Source organism: Pteronotus mesoamericanus, unplaced genomic scaffold (assembly GCF_021234165.1).
Source record: "Pteronotus mesoamericanus isolate MK-2021 breed Mesoamerican mustached bat unplaced genomic scaffold, CSHL_Meso_final scaffold_174, whole genome shotgun sequence".
In the NCBI taxonomy this organism is placed as follows: domain Eukaryota; kingdom Metazoa; phylum Chordata; class Mammalia; order Chiroptera; family Mormoopidae; genus Pteronotus; species Pteronotus mesoamericanus.
Genome location: NW_026555309.1, coordinates 42,466,271 through 42,483,532, shown reverse-complemented (window position 1 = coordinate 42,483,532; position 17,262 = coordinate 42,466,271). Strand labels below are relative to the sequence as shown.

Genomic DNA, 17,262 nt, shown 5'->3' with positions numbered 1-17,262 from the left:
CCCTTCTGCTGCACGCAGTGAGCCACGCGGGGCCCCTCGCCAACGGTTCCTCCTTGTCTCTGCTACCTTTCCTTTGAGTGGAACGCTGCGATTTTTACCCCACCCTGTCCTTTGCCCCACACACCTTTGGCGCTACCTGTTGCTGCAAATGCTGGTTTTTTTATATTTATTGGAAAGGTTGCCTCCTTAGAAAGTCTTTTCTGACTTCTCAATTAGAACCTACCAGCCCTTCCTGTAATTGTCCCAAACCCCCTCTCCTTTAAGTCGCTGTGCAGAGGCCCGTCCCCGACTGCACCTGTTTGCACGCCTGTCTCTCCCACCAGAGCACAGGGCACAGGGGTAGGGTCTGAGGCTGCGCCTTAGAAGGCTGGGTCCCCCACACCTGGTGCGTAGGAGGTGCCCACTTGCCAAGTGACTGAGTCCTCCTCAGGCTGGAGACCTTGGTGATCTCCTCTCCCCTCAGTGTTGTTTGTGGATGACTCTGAGGTCTGGTGGGGTTCATGCCCGCGAGACGAGGGGCACCCAGTGCCTGAACCGCAGCCTGCGGCAGGGGTACAGGGACCACTTACTGATGCAGTGACAGGCTGATGAGCCCAGGATGGCATCTGAAGGGACGTAGGGGCCTGCCCGCATAGAGGGCCAGTGTGCATGCCACCCGCACATTTGCCTACCACCCCCTGGAAGGGTTCTGGGCGCCCTCCAGCTCTGTCACTGCTTGCAAAGGGTGTCTTACTCATCTCAGTGCTTGCTCTTCAGGGAACGAATCTGACCTTGAACTGGAGAAGAAGTTTAAGGAAGAAGATCGAGAAAAGGCCCCGAGGAGAGCGCGGACGCAGAGGACGGAGAAAGTCCAGAAGGTCTCCTCGGGGAAGGAGGCCGGGCAGGTTTCTGGGGCGAAGAAGCCCATCATCAGCGTGGTTTTAACTGCACACGAAGCCATCCCAGGTACCGCAGCGAGTGGAAGGGACCAAATGGGAGCTTCCGGGCAAGGCCGTACTGAGGGCAGCCCGGCCACTTGGGCCCGGGGCTCCGGGCAGTGTGTGCGCTGACGGGCTCCCCACTTCATCGCCCATTAACCTGGGAATGGCAGGGCTGTGGGTGCTGCGTGCAGGAAAGGCGGGGAGGGCCCCTTGGGCCGTCTGCTGCGCCGCTGACTCTGCAGCCCCTGCCTGCCCGCCCCCTCGCAGCGGCCCTGCAGGAGCCCTGGCCAGGGACAGGCCTTCCTGTCTCCGCTCCCCGACCTGCCCCCCTCCGGATGCCCTCCTTCCCCTCACTGCACTCGGCAGGGCAGCGGCTGCTCCAAAACTCGTGCTGATTGTTCAGTACCCCGCCTCACTCCTTTTGTGCATTTTTAGTGGGTTCATCAAATATTTTATAATACTAGAAATTTCTGTCTCCTTTCATATAAAATAGCAAGTGGATATATACTACTACTTTTTTCTTTTACAGTCTCTTCCAGGAAGAGTTACTTTAGACTAAAAGTAGTTTAGGATCGTAGATTCCAAAGCAAAATAATGAGTTTTTTTCCCTATCAATTTGGGGTGACAGGTGTGGAATAAAACTTTAAAAGTTAAGTTTAGGATTTTAAAAACAGCTACTGCCTTTTAACAAAAACCATCTTTTTTTTTCAATGCTAATAGTAACATTATTTAAAACGAAAATGCTGAATAAATGCTTCTTAATACTTCAGTGCCAAGTATGTTGGCAAGTGGAGAATAATGCACATCAAATTTGTGGCTGGAAGAACTTCCTGGCAAGTCACTCTACCTGCCCTCCCCACTTCAGAGCAGTGTTACTCTGTTCTGGGGAATGAAGATCCCAGGAAGGGGGTCCCTGTTCTCAGCCATCTCGAGAAGAAGTTTCTACAATAATTTCTTAAATGTCGATGGTAGTACTTTGAGATTTCCGTTAAGTGGGAGTGAAAAGTAGAATTAAGTTCCTGTGGTATAACAGAAGCAAGGGGTAGATCAGAGCCTTTTATGTAATGCACTTGACAGACATCTGTGCCAATAGGCACACACGTGTGCACATTTGCAGGACGTGTCCACAGCGTGAAAGATCTTTGATCATGTTATAGCATAGAATCGCACACGTGCAGGCGGCCCTTGGATGTGTTCACTCCCCACCCTTCATTTCGTGTGTGCAAGCAGAGGCCCTGAGATGGAGAGGGAGCATCACACATGGGACTGGACCCCAGGAGCCCACACGCCTGTTCGCTGGGGACTAACTGCTTCCACTTTCCCATGCTGGCTTTTTTTTAATGTTTTCTTTTTTAAAAAATTTTTGTTCAATTACAGTTGTCCCACCTTTTTTCTGTTGCTCACCCCTGCCCCCCTGTCTTTTTTAAAAAAGATTTTATTTATTCATTTTAGAGAGGGGGAGGGGAAGGAGAGAGGGAGAGAAACATCAGTGTGAGAAAGAGCCATCGATCAGCTGTGTGTCATGCGCCCCCTACTGGGGACCTGGCCGACACCTCAGGCGTGTGCCCTGACTGAGCATTGAACCAGTGACCTTTCAGTTTGTGGGACGATGCCCAACCCACCGAGCCACGTTAGTCAGGGCCACTACTCCATGCTCTTGATGCCAGTTTAAATTTCAGCACAAGTTCAACACGTGATTTCACATAACACCTTACAGGTAAACATGTCTGTATCTATCTGTATGTTTGTGTATTTTTAATAAATAGATCAAGTGAAAATGAACCTCAGAACCCTTTGATAGGTTATTAGAAAACATATCCTTTTTCCCCAAGCGCCCATATGTGTGACCTGAAGGGAAACTCACCCCATACACAGGAGTCGTCCAGGAAAGAAACGTGCTTCCCAGGCTCTGCTCACTGCACGGGGCTGCGGTTGGGGCCACTTGCAGTGCCTCCTTAATACGCGGTGCATTGTGCCTCCATCTCAGGTGCCACCAAGATTGTTCCTGTGGAGGCGGGGCCCCCCGAAACAGGAGCCACAAATGCCGAGGCCGCCGCAGCCGAGCTGGCACCCCGGAGGGGGTACCAGGAGTACGCCATCCAGCAGACGCCCTATGAGCAGCCCATGAAGTCGAGCAGGTACAGTGTGTGTTCTGTGCGACTCCCGCCAGAGGCTGGCACCAGGGCCGCCCCAGGGCAGCTCGCGGATCGGGGCTGTGCCTTGAGAAGGACACGGGTGTCCTGCTTTAACCGAAGAGTCTACCCCTCCCATGGCCAGTCAGCGGCCCCCCGTGAGCAAGTGCGTGTCCCCTCCGCATGCTCAGTGAGATGGGGGCCCGTCTCAGCCGTGTGAGTGCCCGCTGAGGTGGAGTGATGAACTGGTCACCGGAGCTCCGCAGCCTTTTTGCAGCTGAGAGGAAAAACACAACACTAGCCATCAGGGGCGCCTCTGGGACTGGAAGAGGGGAGCGAGGTGTTCTTGACGAGGAATAAGCCTCTGTGCCCCATCGGCCTGGGTGGGCTCCCGACCCTTCTGCTAGAGTTCAGCTCAGCAGGTGAAACGCCTGTGCTGTGTCAGGGACGGGGCACGTGAGCGGGGGCAGGGCAGACACGGCTGCTGCCGAGGGGTGGGGGGAAGCTCTCACTCCGCTGGGACCTGACACAGGCGATGTGGCCTCCGAGCCCCTGTGACGCCAGCCGTAGGCTTGTCCAGTGCGTCGGACTCGGCGTAGCGGAGAGAATAAATGAGCAAACAGATGAGAAGCGTCTGGCGCCCGCGGTGCTCTGACGACACGGGAACATAATGTCACGTGGGGACATATGTCATGGGGGGAGGCTTCATTAATTTGTAGCCTCAGTCCACTTTTCTTGCAAATGTGAACAACTGAATTTATTGATGAAACTGTAAAAATACTCACTTCTTTGGCAAACCTGTAATGGAAAGAAATTTGAAGATCATTCGGGTCTTAACTCAGGTTGATTTGTAGGCTTCAGCTAATTACCTTCATAGTGTTTCAAGGCCCACTGGGGAGGCCTTCAGCTAAATGCTAGTCCAGTTGCAGGTAGAGATGGTCCATATTGAAGTAGCAGATTGAGGCTGTATTTCTATTGTGGCATATCCTATTAATATTTTATAATATTTGTTGTGAAAGAGATTTACTCACATGTACAGTTTTTCCTTGTAAAATACGGAGGCGAACTTCTAGGCTACAGCACTATGTCAGTCAGGTCATGTCCGTTAGGTTCCCATGCAAACATGGTTCCGATTTATTATACAGAAACTGTTGGAAGTCTGGAAAAGAACCAGGAGAATCATCTGTGATCTCACTACCCTGAGATGATGACCACTGTTAAAATTTTTAAGAGTTTGCCCTTTCAGCCTTTTTACAGCTCATATGTTTTATAAAATTGAATTTATATTTGAGGAGTGATTTTGAATCTTGCTTTTAATATTAGCCACATTGTACTTTCTTGCTCAAATATTCACAAACTCTGTCCTAGGGCGACCTGCTGTACCATGATGAGTATAGGCTCTCATCTTCTCGGCCCTGGACATGGCAGCTGGGGGATCTGTGTAACATTCCATTGGACTGTACCCTCTAAGGCCTCTCATTGCCGTTGGAGCACTTGGCCTTGGCCCTCTGGGACAGCCGCCTCTCCCGCCTGGCCTGGCCACCTCCCGTGAGCCTTCTAGTGCCCTGGCTCCCTGGCTTCAGCCATCTGGGCCCTTTCTACTTCCTTGACCGGTCCTTGCAGGTGCCTCCCCGTCTTCCTGGGTGCCGCCCCTCCCCCGGTCATCCTTCAGCTCCCCGCTCAGCTGTCCAGTCCTCAGGGCGGCTGCCCCCGACCCGGGCTCCTCCCGGATCCTGTCTTCTCCCATCACAGTAGGGAGCTCACAGTCTTCATCTGCTCAGTTTTATGGCTGTTGGGCTGGGCCGTGGTGTCTCTAGAAGGTTAGCCCCAAGAGAGCAGGAGTGGTGTTTATTTTTTGTCCCTGTGTATCTCCAGTGCCTGGGATACCTTTTGAAATAATGAATGAATGAAAAAAAATATGTGCAAAGCAGTTTCCTATGTTGGGAGCCTCCGACAGCTTCCCGCTTTGAGCTTTTGTGAGAGAGAAGCCGCTCAGTGAGCACCTTCATTCGAGTTTTGTGCTCCTTCTTTTGGATCCAGAGACCTGGCCTTTTGAACGGGTTGCCCGATGGCATTCCCCTGCAGTGGGTGAGTGGGGGACATCGGGCAGCGTAATCTAACAGGAGCCGGAGGGACCTGGCAGCACGGCGCACCCGGTCACGGTCACAGTCAGCGGCGTGCTCCTGAGGGTCAGACGGGGGCTGCGTAGCCCCTTCCTCAGACGCATCCCCCTTCACGGGGACCAGGGTGCTGAGGACTTTGTCAGGTATTTGTCTGATAATACACTGAAAATCACAGCAAAGGATTCTCCTAAGGCCGTTTAGATGTTGCATTGGAGAAGAAATGCTGTGATGTGTTTATTTAATTAACATTTTGAATCCTTTAGTGTTCTTTGCACCAATAAAATATGTTGCCTCCTGGATATCTTTATCATTCGAGAAAGGTCCAAATGACTTTCCTTAAATTAGCCTTGGGTTTAGCATGCAGGCTTACCAGTAACTTTCACATTTGAATATTTTAATTACACCCTGTGAGTTGGACCCTCTGGGGTTCATGGACTGTGATCCATTTAAATATTTTTGATTTAAGGACAAGACAACTCGTGTTGATCAAACACAGTTGTGGGGAGAGTCCGTACATACAGACTTGGCAGGCCCAGCGGGCGGAGCTCGGTGATGCCTGCGTCACAGCGCCGCGAGGTGGCTCCTGTCTCTGAGGGCCTCCCTGGGGCACCTGGCCACGCCGTCCAGAGGGAGCCACTGGGAGGGAGGAGGCCTGGCCTGCCCCCTTTGGCTCACTGCCATCTCCTGTCCCAGTGCATGTTGTAGTGCTTGGGCGACTGTCACTTGTTGATTTTGGAAACAAGGCATGGCTGTTCCAACAGCAATAGAAGCCCCGCCCGGGGCCTTCTCCACATGTACGGTCCCACTGGGCAGGGGGTGGGTGAGCATGGTGCTCTCGGACAGCTCAGAGGGTGAGGAGGGATGGGCAGGCTCGGGAGGCAGACGGTCCGCTCGGGTTCAGACCCTGGCCCCACCACTCACTAATTGTGTGACCCCGGGCAATGGCTCAGTTTTCGTGTCTGTAAAGTGGGTCTAATGATAGGGTTTGGATTAGATACTCAGTATAGGGGTTGGCGTGTGCTAAGCACTCAGTACTCATTAGCTGGTGTTATTACCGTCTCATTACAAACACACACATCATCCTGTTCAAGAGGAAGGGCCCGAGGGGGCTGTGCTTTTCTCCTGCACCCCCTGCGTGAGCTCCAGCAGCGCCTGAAGCTCAGGGCAAGTGTTAATCAGCGACACTCATTTATTAGTAAGTGACGAATGAGGTTCATAACCCACTGCTGAACTCAGACAGCTGTCCGAGTTCAAGACCAGTCGTGACACAGGAACAGGAAGATGTGGTTCTCTGCTGCTGGGAGAAAGTAGTGCGGCACAGGTTAGCACTGGCTTCCTGTGACTGTGCCGCAGAACTAGACAGCCCGTCCCCCCACCTGCTCCCACCTGCAGTCCCCGGCCGCGGCTGGTCGGGCCCGCGGATGCCCACCTCACTAAGTGCCCAGTGCCGCACGCTTCCACGCTCGGACACGTCCTCAGCAGGTCGGGAGAGGTAGCTCAGTTCTCAGGGCTTGGGCCTGTTCCAGGCTCCCGATCGGACACCTCAGCTCAGTTTTCCTGGAGAGAGGTGAGCACCTAGAGAGAGGCTGGGTCTTTCGCTGGCAGGCGGCCCTCCCCTGGGAACTCGTAGCAAAGGGCATGGCGGCTGCCCCGACGGCTGGTCGGGTGAACAGGCAAGCTTGCACTCCTGGGGCTATGAAGCGAGCCCAGGCAGGTGGCACATAGTCTCACGGAGCAGACTGGGTTCAGCAGGCGGAGTTAAGACTGGCCCCATCGGATTGCCCGGGACCCATGCAGGTCAGCTTGGTACACAGCTGGCTCTCGCATTTGCTGTGAACAGCACAGTCCTCTTCCTCCTCTGGCTTCCCACCTCCTTGTCCTGTGCCTGAACTCAGCCATCTCTGTGTCAGTCTTTCCCAGCCACCTTCCTCTGGGTCAGGGGCAGCTTTCCCTTTGCACCCTGCTCGCACTCCTGTCCACATGTCCCACCCTGTGGGGCAGCCGCCTGCCGACCTGTCCTCTCTAACCCCCAGACTGTGAGCCCAGGATGAAGGACCCACGCTCCATCCCTTGATGGGTCTGTTCCCCCAGGTCCTCTGGTCCTGTTGGTTGGTAAACGCTCGCATGCACGCATCCATCCTCAGTCCCACTTAGTTCACTTTGAGTCCTTGCCGTTTGGTTCATAGGAGGCGCTAGAGCCCATTAACATGTGCAGAGTCTCCACGGTAACCGTGCTGTCATCTGTTTCTAGGCTAGGGCCCACGCAGCTCAAGATCTTCACGTGTGAGTACTGCAACAAGGTCTTCAAGTTCAAGCACTCGCTGCAGGCCCACCTGAGGATCCACACCAACGAGAAGCCCTACAAGTGCTCCCACTGTAGCTACGCCAGCGCCATCAAGGCCAACCTCAACGTGCACCTGCGCAAGCACACGGGCGAGAAGTTCTCCTGCGACTACTGCTCCTTCACCTGCCTGAGCAAGGGCCACCTCAAGGTGCACATCGAGCGGGTGCACAAGAAGATCAAGCAGCACTGCCGCTTCTGCAGGAAGAAGTACTCTGACGTCAAGAACCTCATCAAGCACATCCGGCATGTGCACGACCCGCAGGACAAGCAGGTCCAGGAGGCCCTGGATGAGCTCTGCCTCATGACCAGGGAGGGCAAGCGGCAGCTGCTCTACGACTGCCACATCTGCGAGCGCAAGTTCAAGAACGAGCTGGACCGCGACCGCCATATGTTGGTCCATGGTGACAAGTGGCCCTTTGCGTGTGAGCTCTGCGGTCACGGGGCCACCAAGTACCAGGCGCTGGAGCTGCATGTCAGGAAGCACCCCTTTGTGTACGTCTGCGCCATATGCCTCAAGAAATTCGTCAGCTCCATCCGGCTGCGCGCCCACATCAGGGAGGTGCACGGGGCCGCCCAGGAGGCTGCGGTCTTCACCAGCTCCATCAACCAGAGCTTCTGCCTCCTGGAGCCTGGGGGCGACATCCAACAGGAGTCCCTGAGCAGCCAGCTGCAGCTGGCCGAAGAGGAGTTTGTGTTCCAGGGGGTCAGTGCACCCAAGGAGGCGGCCTGCTCTGGGGGTGCGGAGCCCGAGGTGGGCCGGAAGGAGCCAGAGCCCGAGGCCCTGCAGCAGGCGCCTGCCCCGCCTGTGCGTTTAGCTGGCCCCTCCCAGGCCGAAAGCACTGCCCTGCCGCCCTGCGGGCTGGGAGCCAATGCCATGGTCCCCTCAGACCTGAACTCCCATGTAGTTGTTTCGGACGAGCTGTTGTTGAAAAGCAATACCTTCTCCGCTGAGGCTCACACTGCTCCTGAGAAGACCCAGGACGCCCAGCCTGGAGGCTCCACCCAGACTCGGGGAGAAGAAGTCACCTTGCTGCTGCCCAAGGCCGGAAGCCCTGCCGCAAACCAGGAGGCCCAGACCTCCGAGAGCCCCCCGGGGGAAGGGCCGGAAGCCGCTGCCCTCCTGCCCGGGGGGCCAGATCCCAGTAGGTGCCTCAGGTCAAACCCTGCCGAGACCTCGGACCTGCCTCCGGTAGCCGGCGGGAAGGACGCGGCCCTGGGTCAGGCTGACTTTTGCCCCACTGCGCCCGAGCACCGGGCTAACATGAATGCCTTCATGCGGATCCTGGACAGCTTGCAGAAGAGGCGCATGGACACCGGCCTGTGCGAGAGGATCCGGAAGGTGTACGGAGACCTGGAGTGTGAATACTGTGGTAAGAGAGGTGCAGGGCGCAGCTGGTGGGCCTCTCATTCCATCTGTCCCACCTCGTGTGTGATTTGAGCTCACGTCTCTGCCAAGAGCCGCTTCCAGACAAGCTGTCCTCCATCCATAGAGAGCCGTGGGTGGCCGCCCGTGTGAGGTCTTTGCAGAGGCGGCTGGGGTGACGGGCAGTGAGCCGAGCGGCTCGGTCCGGCTGCGTGCAGAGGTTTAGCCCACGGCCTCTGCCGGAGCTTTAACCAAGAAGAGTCTTTCTTCTGGCACAGGACACGGATGACGTAGCGCTTTATGTTGTGGCCGAGTTCCAGATGAGCAAAGAGAGCTTAGGGAGGTGGTGGCAGCCCGGTGTAGGGAGGCCCTGAATAGAGCCTTCCAGTTGCAGAGCAGGCATGGCCTCTGTGTCCCTGGAGAGCGGGAGGTCCCGCGCTGCACCCGGTGACCCAGGTGTCACCAGCGTATATGCATGTGCATAGCAGTACTGGGCACTGTAACTGGTCCTCAGTAAATGTTCGTGTCCTCCTCGCCCAGCTCAGACGCCAGGCAAAAGAAGTAGTGCCCTGAATGTTTGCAACCGCCCACCTTTGAAAAGTAATTTCCAGCCAGCAACGTGGTGGGAAGTGTGAAGGGTGGCCGCACAGGCAGGAGATGTAGAGGAATATAGTCATAACAGAGTGGTAAAAATTAAAAAAAAAAAAATCAAATTCAGTCTAAAAGAAACTTCCTTGTTCTCACGTGAACATATTTTTTTAGGCAAACTTTTTTGGTACCAAGTGCATTTTGACATGCATGTCCGCACCCACACCCGGGAACATCTGTATTATTGCTCCCAGTGTCATTATTCTTCCATCACCAAAAACTGCCTTAAACGCCATGTAATTCAGAAACACAGTAACATCTTGCTGAAGTGCCCCACTGATGGCTGTGACTACTCGACTCCAGATAAATATAAGCTGCAGGCCCACCTTAAAGTGCACACAGAGCTGGTAAGTAGAAGCCCGAGTGGCAGCCCCGTCTCCCCTGGGTGCTCCTGGCTTGCTCACGGTCATGCATTGGAGGTGCCCCCGCTGCGTGTCAGTCCGGCGTGTCAGCGTCCACCCAGAGAGGCCCTTCCCCCGAGCCCGGCTCTGCACCTTACGAGAGCCTCCCCCCCAGGGTTCTTTTTACAGGGAGAGTGTCCCCTGGGATGATTAAAAGATTAGATCGAATCCTTCTGCTTTCTGTGCAAAATTTTCAGTGTGGGACAAAGTGTGCAGGAGAAAGGTCTGCAGAACAGAAGTAAAGCAAGGGTCTCGCCCATGACGTGCAGGAGAAGGACTAGTAACAGGGATGATGATGATGATGATGATGATGATGATGATGATGATGATAATACCACCCCTAAAAGTTGCTGAGAGATCAAGTTAGATAATGCCTGTCATGTGTTAAGCATGGCATTTGGTTCATAGTGAGAGCAGAGTAAAACTGTTATCTAATAATTGTGTTATTTGTAGGAAATCAAGAGGCTATCTGTAAAACAATTTTATTCTTTTAAAAAAGGGATATGCTTATTCAAGGTGCTGCTTATGTTCATAGTGGTAAATTTGTTTAAATCTTTGGTTGGGAGATCATGTGACCCAGTGGATGAGCGGTTTTTGTTTGCGAAACCTCGTCTCACGGAAGAGGCTGACCCCCAAGAGTGACAGAGATGCATTGGCGGGGCCGCGGCAGGCCCAGGCGCGACACTGTTCTCACTGCGTTCCCTTTCATGCCGATGGCGGTGCCGACTGGGGCTCCAACACGCGAGGTTCCTGCTGCCATCTTCTGACGTCAACGTCACAGACACTGCCGTGCTTCGTCACTGAGGGCGAAGGCAGGGTCTTTCACGTTGTGTGGGTGGGTAAGAACATGCCCTTCGGGGTTAGAACCCTGCATTCAAGTGCTATCTCTAGCACTTTCACAGGCTGTGTGACATTGGACAAGTCACTTGTCCCTTCTCTAGGGAATATATATTAAAAAGAATATATCCATTTTGTGCACACATGTACACACATATATACACATGTATGCACATAGACCCCAATGTACACACTTTTGTTTTAAATCCTCACTTGAGGATTTGTTTATTGATTTAGGGAAAAGGTCAGGGAGAGAAAGAGTGAGAGAGAGAGAGAGAGAGACACACACACACACACACACATTGATGTGAGAGAAACATTGATCAGTTGCCTCCCATATGTGCCCCAACCTGGGATCAAACCTGCAGCCTAGGTACGCAGCCTCACTGGGGACTGAACCTGCAACCCTTTGGTGTACAGGGTGATGCTCCAACCAGCTGAGCCACCCTGCCAGGACCACATAATGTGTTTTTTAAATGACTCTCTTCAGTTAAGGTTAACAGTCAGTATTACCCTATTTTGCCATGTATAGTGCGCACCAACGTTTTTGGCCCAAACTTTCAGGAAAAAAACCTTGCATTTCAATTTTTAATTCAACTATTTATTTATTTATATTTAGAAACGAAACCAATTGTTGTATTCCAGAGTATTATTTTGCATGCATATATTGTTTTCTAGAGTTACACTTTTAATGCATAAGCATAAATAAAAGAATTAAAAACACTTATATAGATATGGAATCAGTACTACCCATGTTTCACGTGCATCCTTATTTTTCCCTCAAAAATTTGGGCAAAAAGGTGCACATTATACATCACAAAATATGGTATATTAACATCAAATATGTAGCACAATGGTTAGACATTTATATAATTGATGAAATGATCCCCAGTAAGTCTAACACATACACGTACACGCACACCCATACATTACACACAACTATAAACACAGCACACACACACACACACGTGTCCACATGTGTACGTATATGTGTATGTGCACAGATCTGCTCGAGTTACGGGGAGGCTGAGATGGAACACTCCGGATGAAGAATGTGGCTCGGCGCCGGCGTGCGTGACTTGCATCGGCTGCTGCCTGTCACCTGGTCCTACATAGTGCTTGTTCCTCCTGCCCTCCAGGTTGCTGTCAGGTTGCTCTCAGGTTGCTGTCAAGTTGCTCTTGCTTCCAGTCTTCTCCTAGGGCAGGGACAGCTGAGGCGGCAGAAATCATCACTGTGACTTTGCCAGGAACTCCTGTGAAGTCAAGAGGGAGCGAGCCTACCAGGGAACAGGGCGGGCTCTCAGGGGCAGCCTCGCAGGGTGCCCGTTTAGACCAGGAACCAGACCGCTGCCCGGTTTAGCCTCAAGAAGGGTCATATAACTGTGCCTCAGTTTAGTCCACTTGCTGTTTTGGAACTTGTTGCTCTGGATTTAGAGATTTTGAAATGCAGGCTGCGGACCGATGGGGATGAGGAGGCTGGAAAGGAGGTTGGCAGTCGGGGCCTGCTTGTTTCTTCCCCACCTGTTTCCCTTGCCCATGGCATGGGACAGAGGGACTCGGGGTCCCACCCCGCTGTGTCCTTGCCCCGGGACGTGGTGCCCAGCCTGCTGACCACACCCCTGGGGGCGCATCAGGGACATGCCCTTTGATCTTCAGCCCCAGTTGCATGCGCTTTTATTTTTCTTGGTGAAGTGGCATTTAAAGAAGCTTCTCTTTCCAACCCCCTGTGGTTAGGAATCGTGCCCCAGGGAGGCGCTCTCTTCAGTGCCGACACTCCCGCAGAGCTGCCTGGGGGCCGGTGTGCTGGGCGAAAGGCCCGCGTGCGGCCTTACTTAGTTCTCCTGCCGCCACCGGCAGGTGGGGGTGGCTTCCGCCACTGGGTGGGCTCGGAGCCTCCTGTTGCAGAGTCATGTGGTAAGCTGCCCACGGTCACGCTGCTGGCAGGGCACAGAGCTGCCCCTCTGTGGTCCTGGATTTCCGCCACGCAGTTCTTGGTAGGCCTCTGGGCCACTTGCACATCATTAGAAGGAATGTGGTGCGGTAGACTCTGTCCCCGGAGAGCAGGGACTGTGTGCTGCTTCTGTGCTGTGCTTAATGCTGCAGTGATGACATGTCTGAGGGTTACCGGCAGAGAAAAGCAGCAAGGAGGGAATACACGGGGTGACTCCATGGACCTCACAAACAGGAGGGCGTCCTGGCTCTCGTCGGCACTCCCGTCATCTTAGAGGTGGTTCAGGTTCAACGTCAGCCTCTCCCCTCGCCGGCACGGGCGGCTCTTCACCTGAGACCCTCTTAAAGGTGAACGTGCACTGCTGCCCCTGCAGCTCTGCGCGCCAGGCCTCGGGCTGTCCCATGCGGGAAAGAGCCGTCCCGGCCTTCAGGGTGCTCTGGGGGATGTGTGTTGGGGCGGGGGGGTGAACAGGTGGCAGGATGGCCGTGAGGGAGGTCAGCAAGGCCAGCACCAACCGACCTGGAGAGGGCCAGGGCCAGGGCCAGGCGAAGGAGGGCTGCCTGGAGGCGGTGCTCTGGGCTTGATGAGTAGGGCCTGGCCTGAGAAGAGGCAGGGAGGAGGCTCCCAGCAGAGTAGGCAGCACACACCAAGGGGGAGCCTTCCATATTTACACGAGGGTACGGGATGGCTAAGCATTTTTCCCCAAGCAGGTGGTCCACATCGCTGGTGTAGTAAGATAGCATCTTTTATGAAAACAGGTTCCAGTATTTTGAGTTTAGACAACATTTGTCTTTTGAGCCTGTAAATTATTTTTCTAAAGAAGCCAAAGGTACCAAGACAGGCTGACGTGGTGGGCGGATCACTTGATAGTTGTCACTGCTTACCTCCTGCTCCCCAAGCCCTAGGCAGCCACTCACCTGCTGCCATCTCTGTGGGTTTGCCTGTTCCGGACACTTTACATGGAACAGTGGGGTGAATGCTGTGGCCTCCTTTCTCAGGGCGGTGGCGGGGCGCCCCCAGGTGGCACAGATGGGCTTCGTGATGTGAAGGTGCCGTACAGACGCCCTTGTCCAGCTGAGGACCCTGCTCGGGGGCAGGTCTGGCAGGGTTGGGAGTGCACTGCCGTCCTGACCTGGGCGAGCCCTTGGCGTCAGTGAGGGACCCCGTACCTGTGACCCAGAGGGTGGAGGCCAGGGGCGCTGGAAGTCTGGCTGGGCCCTCCCATTTGACCTAGGACTTGCATGTTTTCCACACAGATTCCCGTGCAGTGCAAAAGTAAGGAAATTTAAAATTAAACCTCCACTCTCACTCCCTGCCCCAAATGGCCCTATATCCAGGCCCGTTCTCATTGTGAGAGGACCCCCAGGTAACCTGGCGAAGTTCCTGTGTGACTCCTGAAATGTGTTTCTCAGCTGAGGATCCACCTAATGACCGGGAGGTGTGCACACACTTCATACAGTTTCTTTCCGGCACCTTCTCCCTCCCTTGGTAACTAGATGGTGTCACTGACCATCAAGGATATATCAGAATCAAGGAAATGCGGAGCCTAGTCGAGGGTATGCGTCCATGACGTTCCCAGAGCAAACCCGTGTTTTACAGCACTGTGCACGCTCTGGGAAGGGGAGCCCCAAGAGAACATGGTGTTTGTTCAGTGAGGGGGCTTTGGGTTTGGACCGCATACCCATGTCTGTGATTGAGGGCGAGCCATTCGGCCTCCTGGAGCCTCCCTGTCCTCATCAAGTGGGGGTAAGATGCTCTGTCCTGTTTTCGGGGTTGTGAGGGGAAAATGAGGGAGTGTGTACAATTCCTCCCAGATCAGTGTTTTCAGTCCTGGGTCATGATCCTTGCAGGATTGTTAACTCGGTGTAGGGGACCACAGCTACTTTATCTTAAAAAGGAAATGGAATAGCATAAAATAGAAATCATCGGTGTTCTTCACCCATACCAAAGGTAAGTGTTCTGTTTCTGAGACCTTTGTTTCCGTGTTTCAGTATGTGTATGTGTCAACATGTGCACATGTCTGAGCGGGGTGTTCCCTGTGGGTCCCATCACGTAAGTGTGTAAGTCCCTGGCCCAGGCGATATAATTCAGGACGTCCCGAATCAGAACCCCAAGGGGGCGATTGTCACGGATGACCTTCTGGGGCTCCCACCGCCACCCTCACGTGCGGGGGCCCCTGGGAGTCTGTTAATGCAGCAAGTTTCTCCTGACACAGACTTTGGAACTATCAGGAAGCGGCGCGTGCGGTGGATGCGCACAGCACGTCAGTGTGCTCTGCTCCTCGCCGGCGTGGGCCCCTGCGCGGCGGGCCTCGCAGGTAACCGGCGCCGGGCGCGGCGGGGCACGTGGCCGGCGTCGCACTCCTCCTCTGACACCTGTGTGCGGTGTGGCTCACCCCGCCCTCTGCGGCCCTCGGTCTGTGACGTGGGGGTGACAGGCCCCTGCTCCAGGGGCACTGTGGGAGTGAGGAGGCGACCTTTGTCAGGGGCACCGCACGGGTCCTTGTCCTCAGGAGCGGGCATAGCCGGGGGCGGAGGCGGGGGCACGGTGGTGGCGGCGGTGGTGGCGGCGGTGCCCCCCTCCGGCGGTGGTGGCCTCTCACAGGTTTAAGATCGATGCCGGCCCTTGACTTTGAGAAGTGGTGCATGGTCTATTTTTGGCTAAAAAGATGCACACAGTTTAAAAAACCTTACCTGTACTTGCTGGAAGTAAGCTGAAATCCTAGGTTGCCAACAAAGCACAGAGCAAGTAGAGGGTGCTGCCTCCAGCATCCCTCTGGGAGTACGTGGGTCGGTCGGTGTGTAAGTTGTTTGTGTGTGTTTGTATTGTTGAGTGGCAGAAAATGTTACTGAACCTCAATGATAGGATGTAGGTTTCTGCCTTCCCGGAGCTACTGGAGCATGGCCTTTTCTTATTTGATCACAGGCCAGCTTGTTCCTGTGTCGCCCTGCTGGGTGTTGATCCGCAGCGCAGACACCTCGGGCCACCAGAGCGTCCTGTGCACAAAACGGCTTTCTGTCGGCAGCCCGACGTCCCGCTCCGGAGGGGCTCAGCCTGGCAAAACCACTGCTTTCAGTGAAAGAGAAAGCCTTGAGCCGAAATCCCCAGTGGAGCCCATTTCTGGCTGTTTTCTAACTTCAAATTTGTCACAGCGTAAGCGCCACCCTCTGTGTCCTCTCCGTACTTCGGCGTGCCCCGCGGTGACAGTTGGGCTCTGCGTGTTGGCACTTCTCTTTCTGGCCCAGCTCGGGAGCCCCTTGAGGGCAGGCTCAGTGTCTCTCAGCCTCGTCCTCAGCGCAAAGCCCTGCACTGAACGGGGGCCCGGGGAGGTCTGAGCAGTGAAGGGGCGAGTCCACAGGACAGCGGGTGCTGTAACTGACCTTTTCTTCCCGCGAGATTGCTCAGAGTGGACTCTCCTTACATTTTGAAGCTGATACCAAATACTTTCTAGGTGTGCTGTTTTATGCCACAGCTAATGGTGGCACACGGGGGTCCGGAGCCGCGCGGGGCTTGGAGCATCAGCCCCGGGCAGCGCCTGTACCACGGCCTCTGCCTCCTGCTGACACCTCCCTTCTTGCGGAGTCTTGTGTTGCTTTGAAGGTCACTTCCCTCGGAACAAACAAGCTCACCGGGCCGGACCCTCTCACCGTCATCACGGCGCGGATCTCTCATTCTCCGCCTCTGCCAGGAATGCTTTTAACTGCCGCTCTTTTTAAGTTTGCTTTGTCAGTTTGGGTTTTCATCTCCGGTACGGAACTGAGGTTTTGAAAAAGAAATAAATGAGTCCTAAGAGGGCACCCTTCTCCCTGCACCCCTTCCCGCTGCCAGTGTCCTTCCGACAATCTTCAAAGGCATCAAGAAATGAGGGGCCCTGATAAGCTCTAAGATAAATTGCTTTCAGACTATCAGAGATTAAAAGAAAAAAATCAAATAGCAAGGACTCAGGGGAGATCACTGTAAACTCCTTCAAAGCCCTCCTGAAAGCCTCCATCCACACTGATGACAAGGGCGCTGGGGACAGCGCGGGGTGGGGGGGGCGGCCTCTCCACGATGTGTGCCCGGCCCCTGGCGTCTTTCAGAGTGTCACTGTGGACACAGGTTCCTGTGTGAGGGTCGGGAGCGCTGAGGTCCCGTGGAAGGGTCAAGGGCAGAGGAGGACAGTGGCAGGAGTCCTCCAAGGCCCCTGGAGCCCATGAAGTACTCTGGGCGGCACCCTGGGGCACAGACCGGACAGGAAGCTCAGGAGAGCTCCCCAGAGCCGCTGGCACCCCTCGGACAGCGGAGCTTGGCAGGCATCGCTTGGAACCCAGGTGTTTGCTGGGAAATGCATCCACCCATACTATTCGGTTGTTCAGGGGGACTTCTGTGTCTAAGAATAGAGTAGGCTTTTCTAAGCGTACTTTGGGGAACACCAGCCTCAGGAGAGGGTCTGTCACAGCAGCTAGTCCACAGAGGACTCTGGGGACGCGCTCTTTCAGACTTGCCCTTGGCAGGGCGGGGGGGGCGGGTTCCTGGGTGTACAGCCCACGAAAAGAGTGCCACC

General features: G+C 54.6%; 1 protein-coding gene across 1 annotated transcript in view; it reads left to right on the top strand.

Moving 5' to 3' along the window:
* Positions 1 to 17,262, top strand: part of ZFAT (zinc finger and AT-hook domain containing) — a 99,344-nt gene that overhangs the window by 20,574 nt on the left and 61,508 nt on the right. The window contains exons 3-6 of the mRNA XM_054590101.1: positions 757 to 945; positions 2,908 to 3,058; positions 7,427 to 8,889; positions 9,645 to 9,877. Coding sequence (XP_054446076.1) covers positions 757 to 945; positions 2,908 to 3,058; positions 7,427 to 8,889; positions 9,645 to 9,877 — 2,036 coding nt within the window. The remainder of the gene's footprint in view (positions 1 to 756; positions 946 to 2,907; positions 3,059 to 7,426; positions 8,890 to 9,644; positions 9,878 to 17,262) is intronic.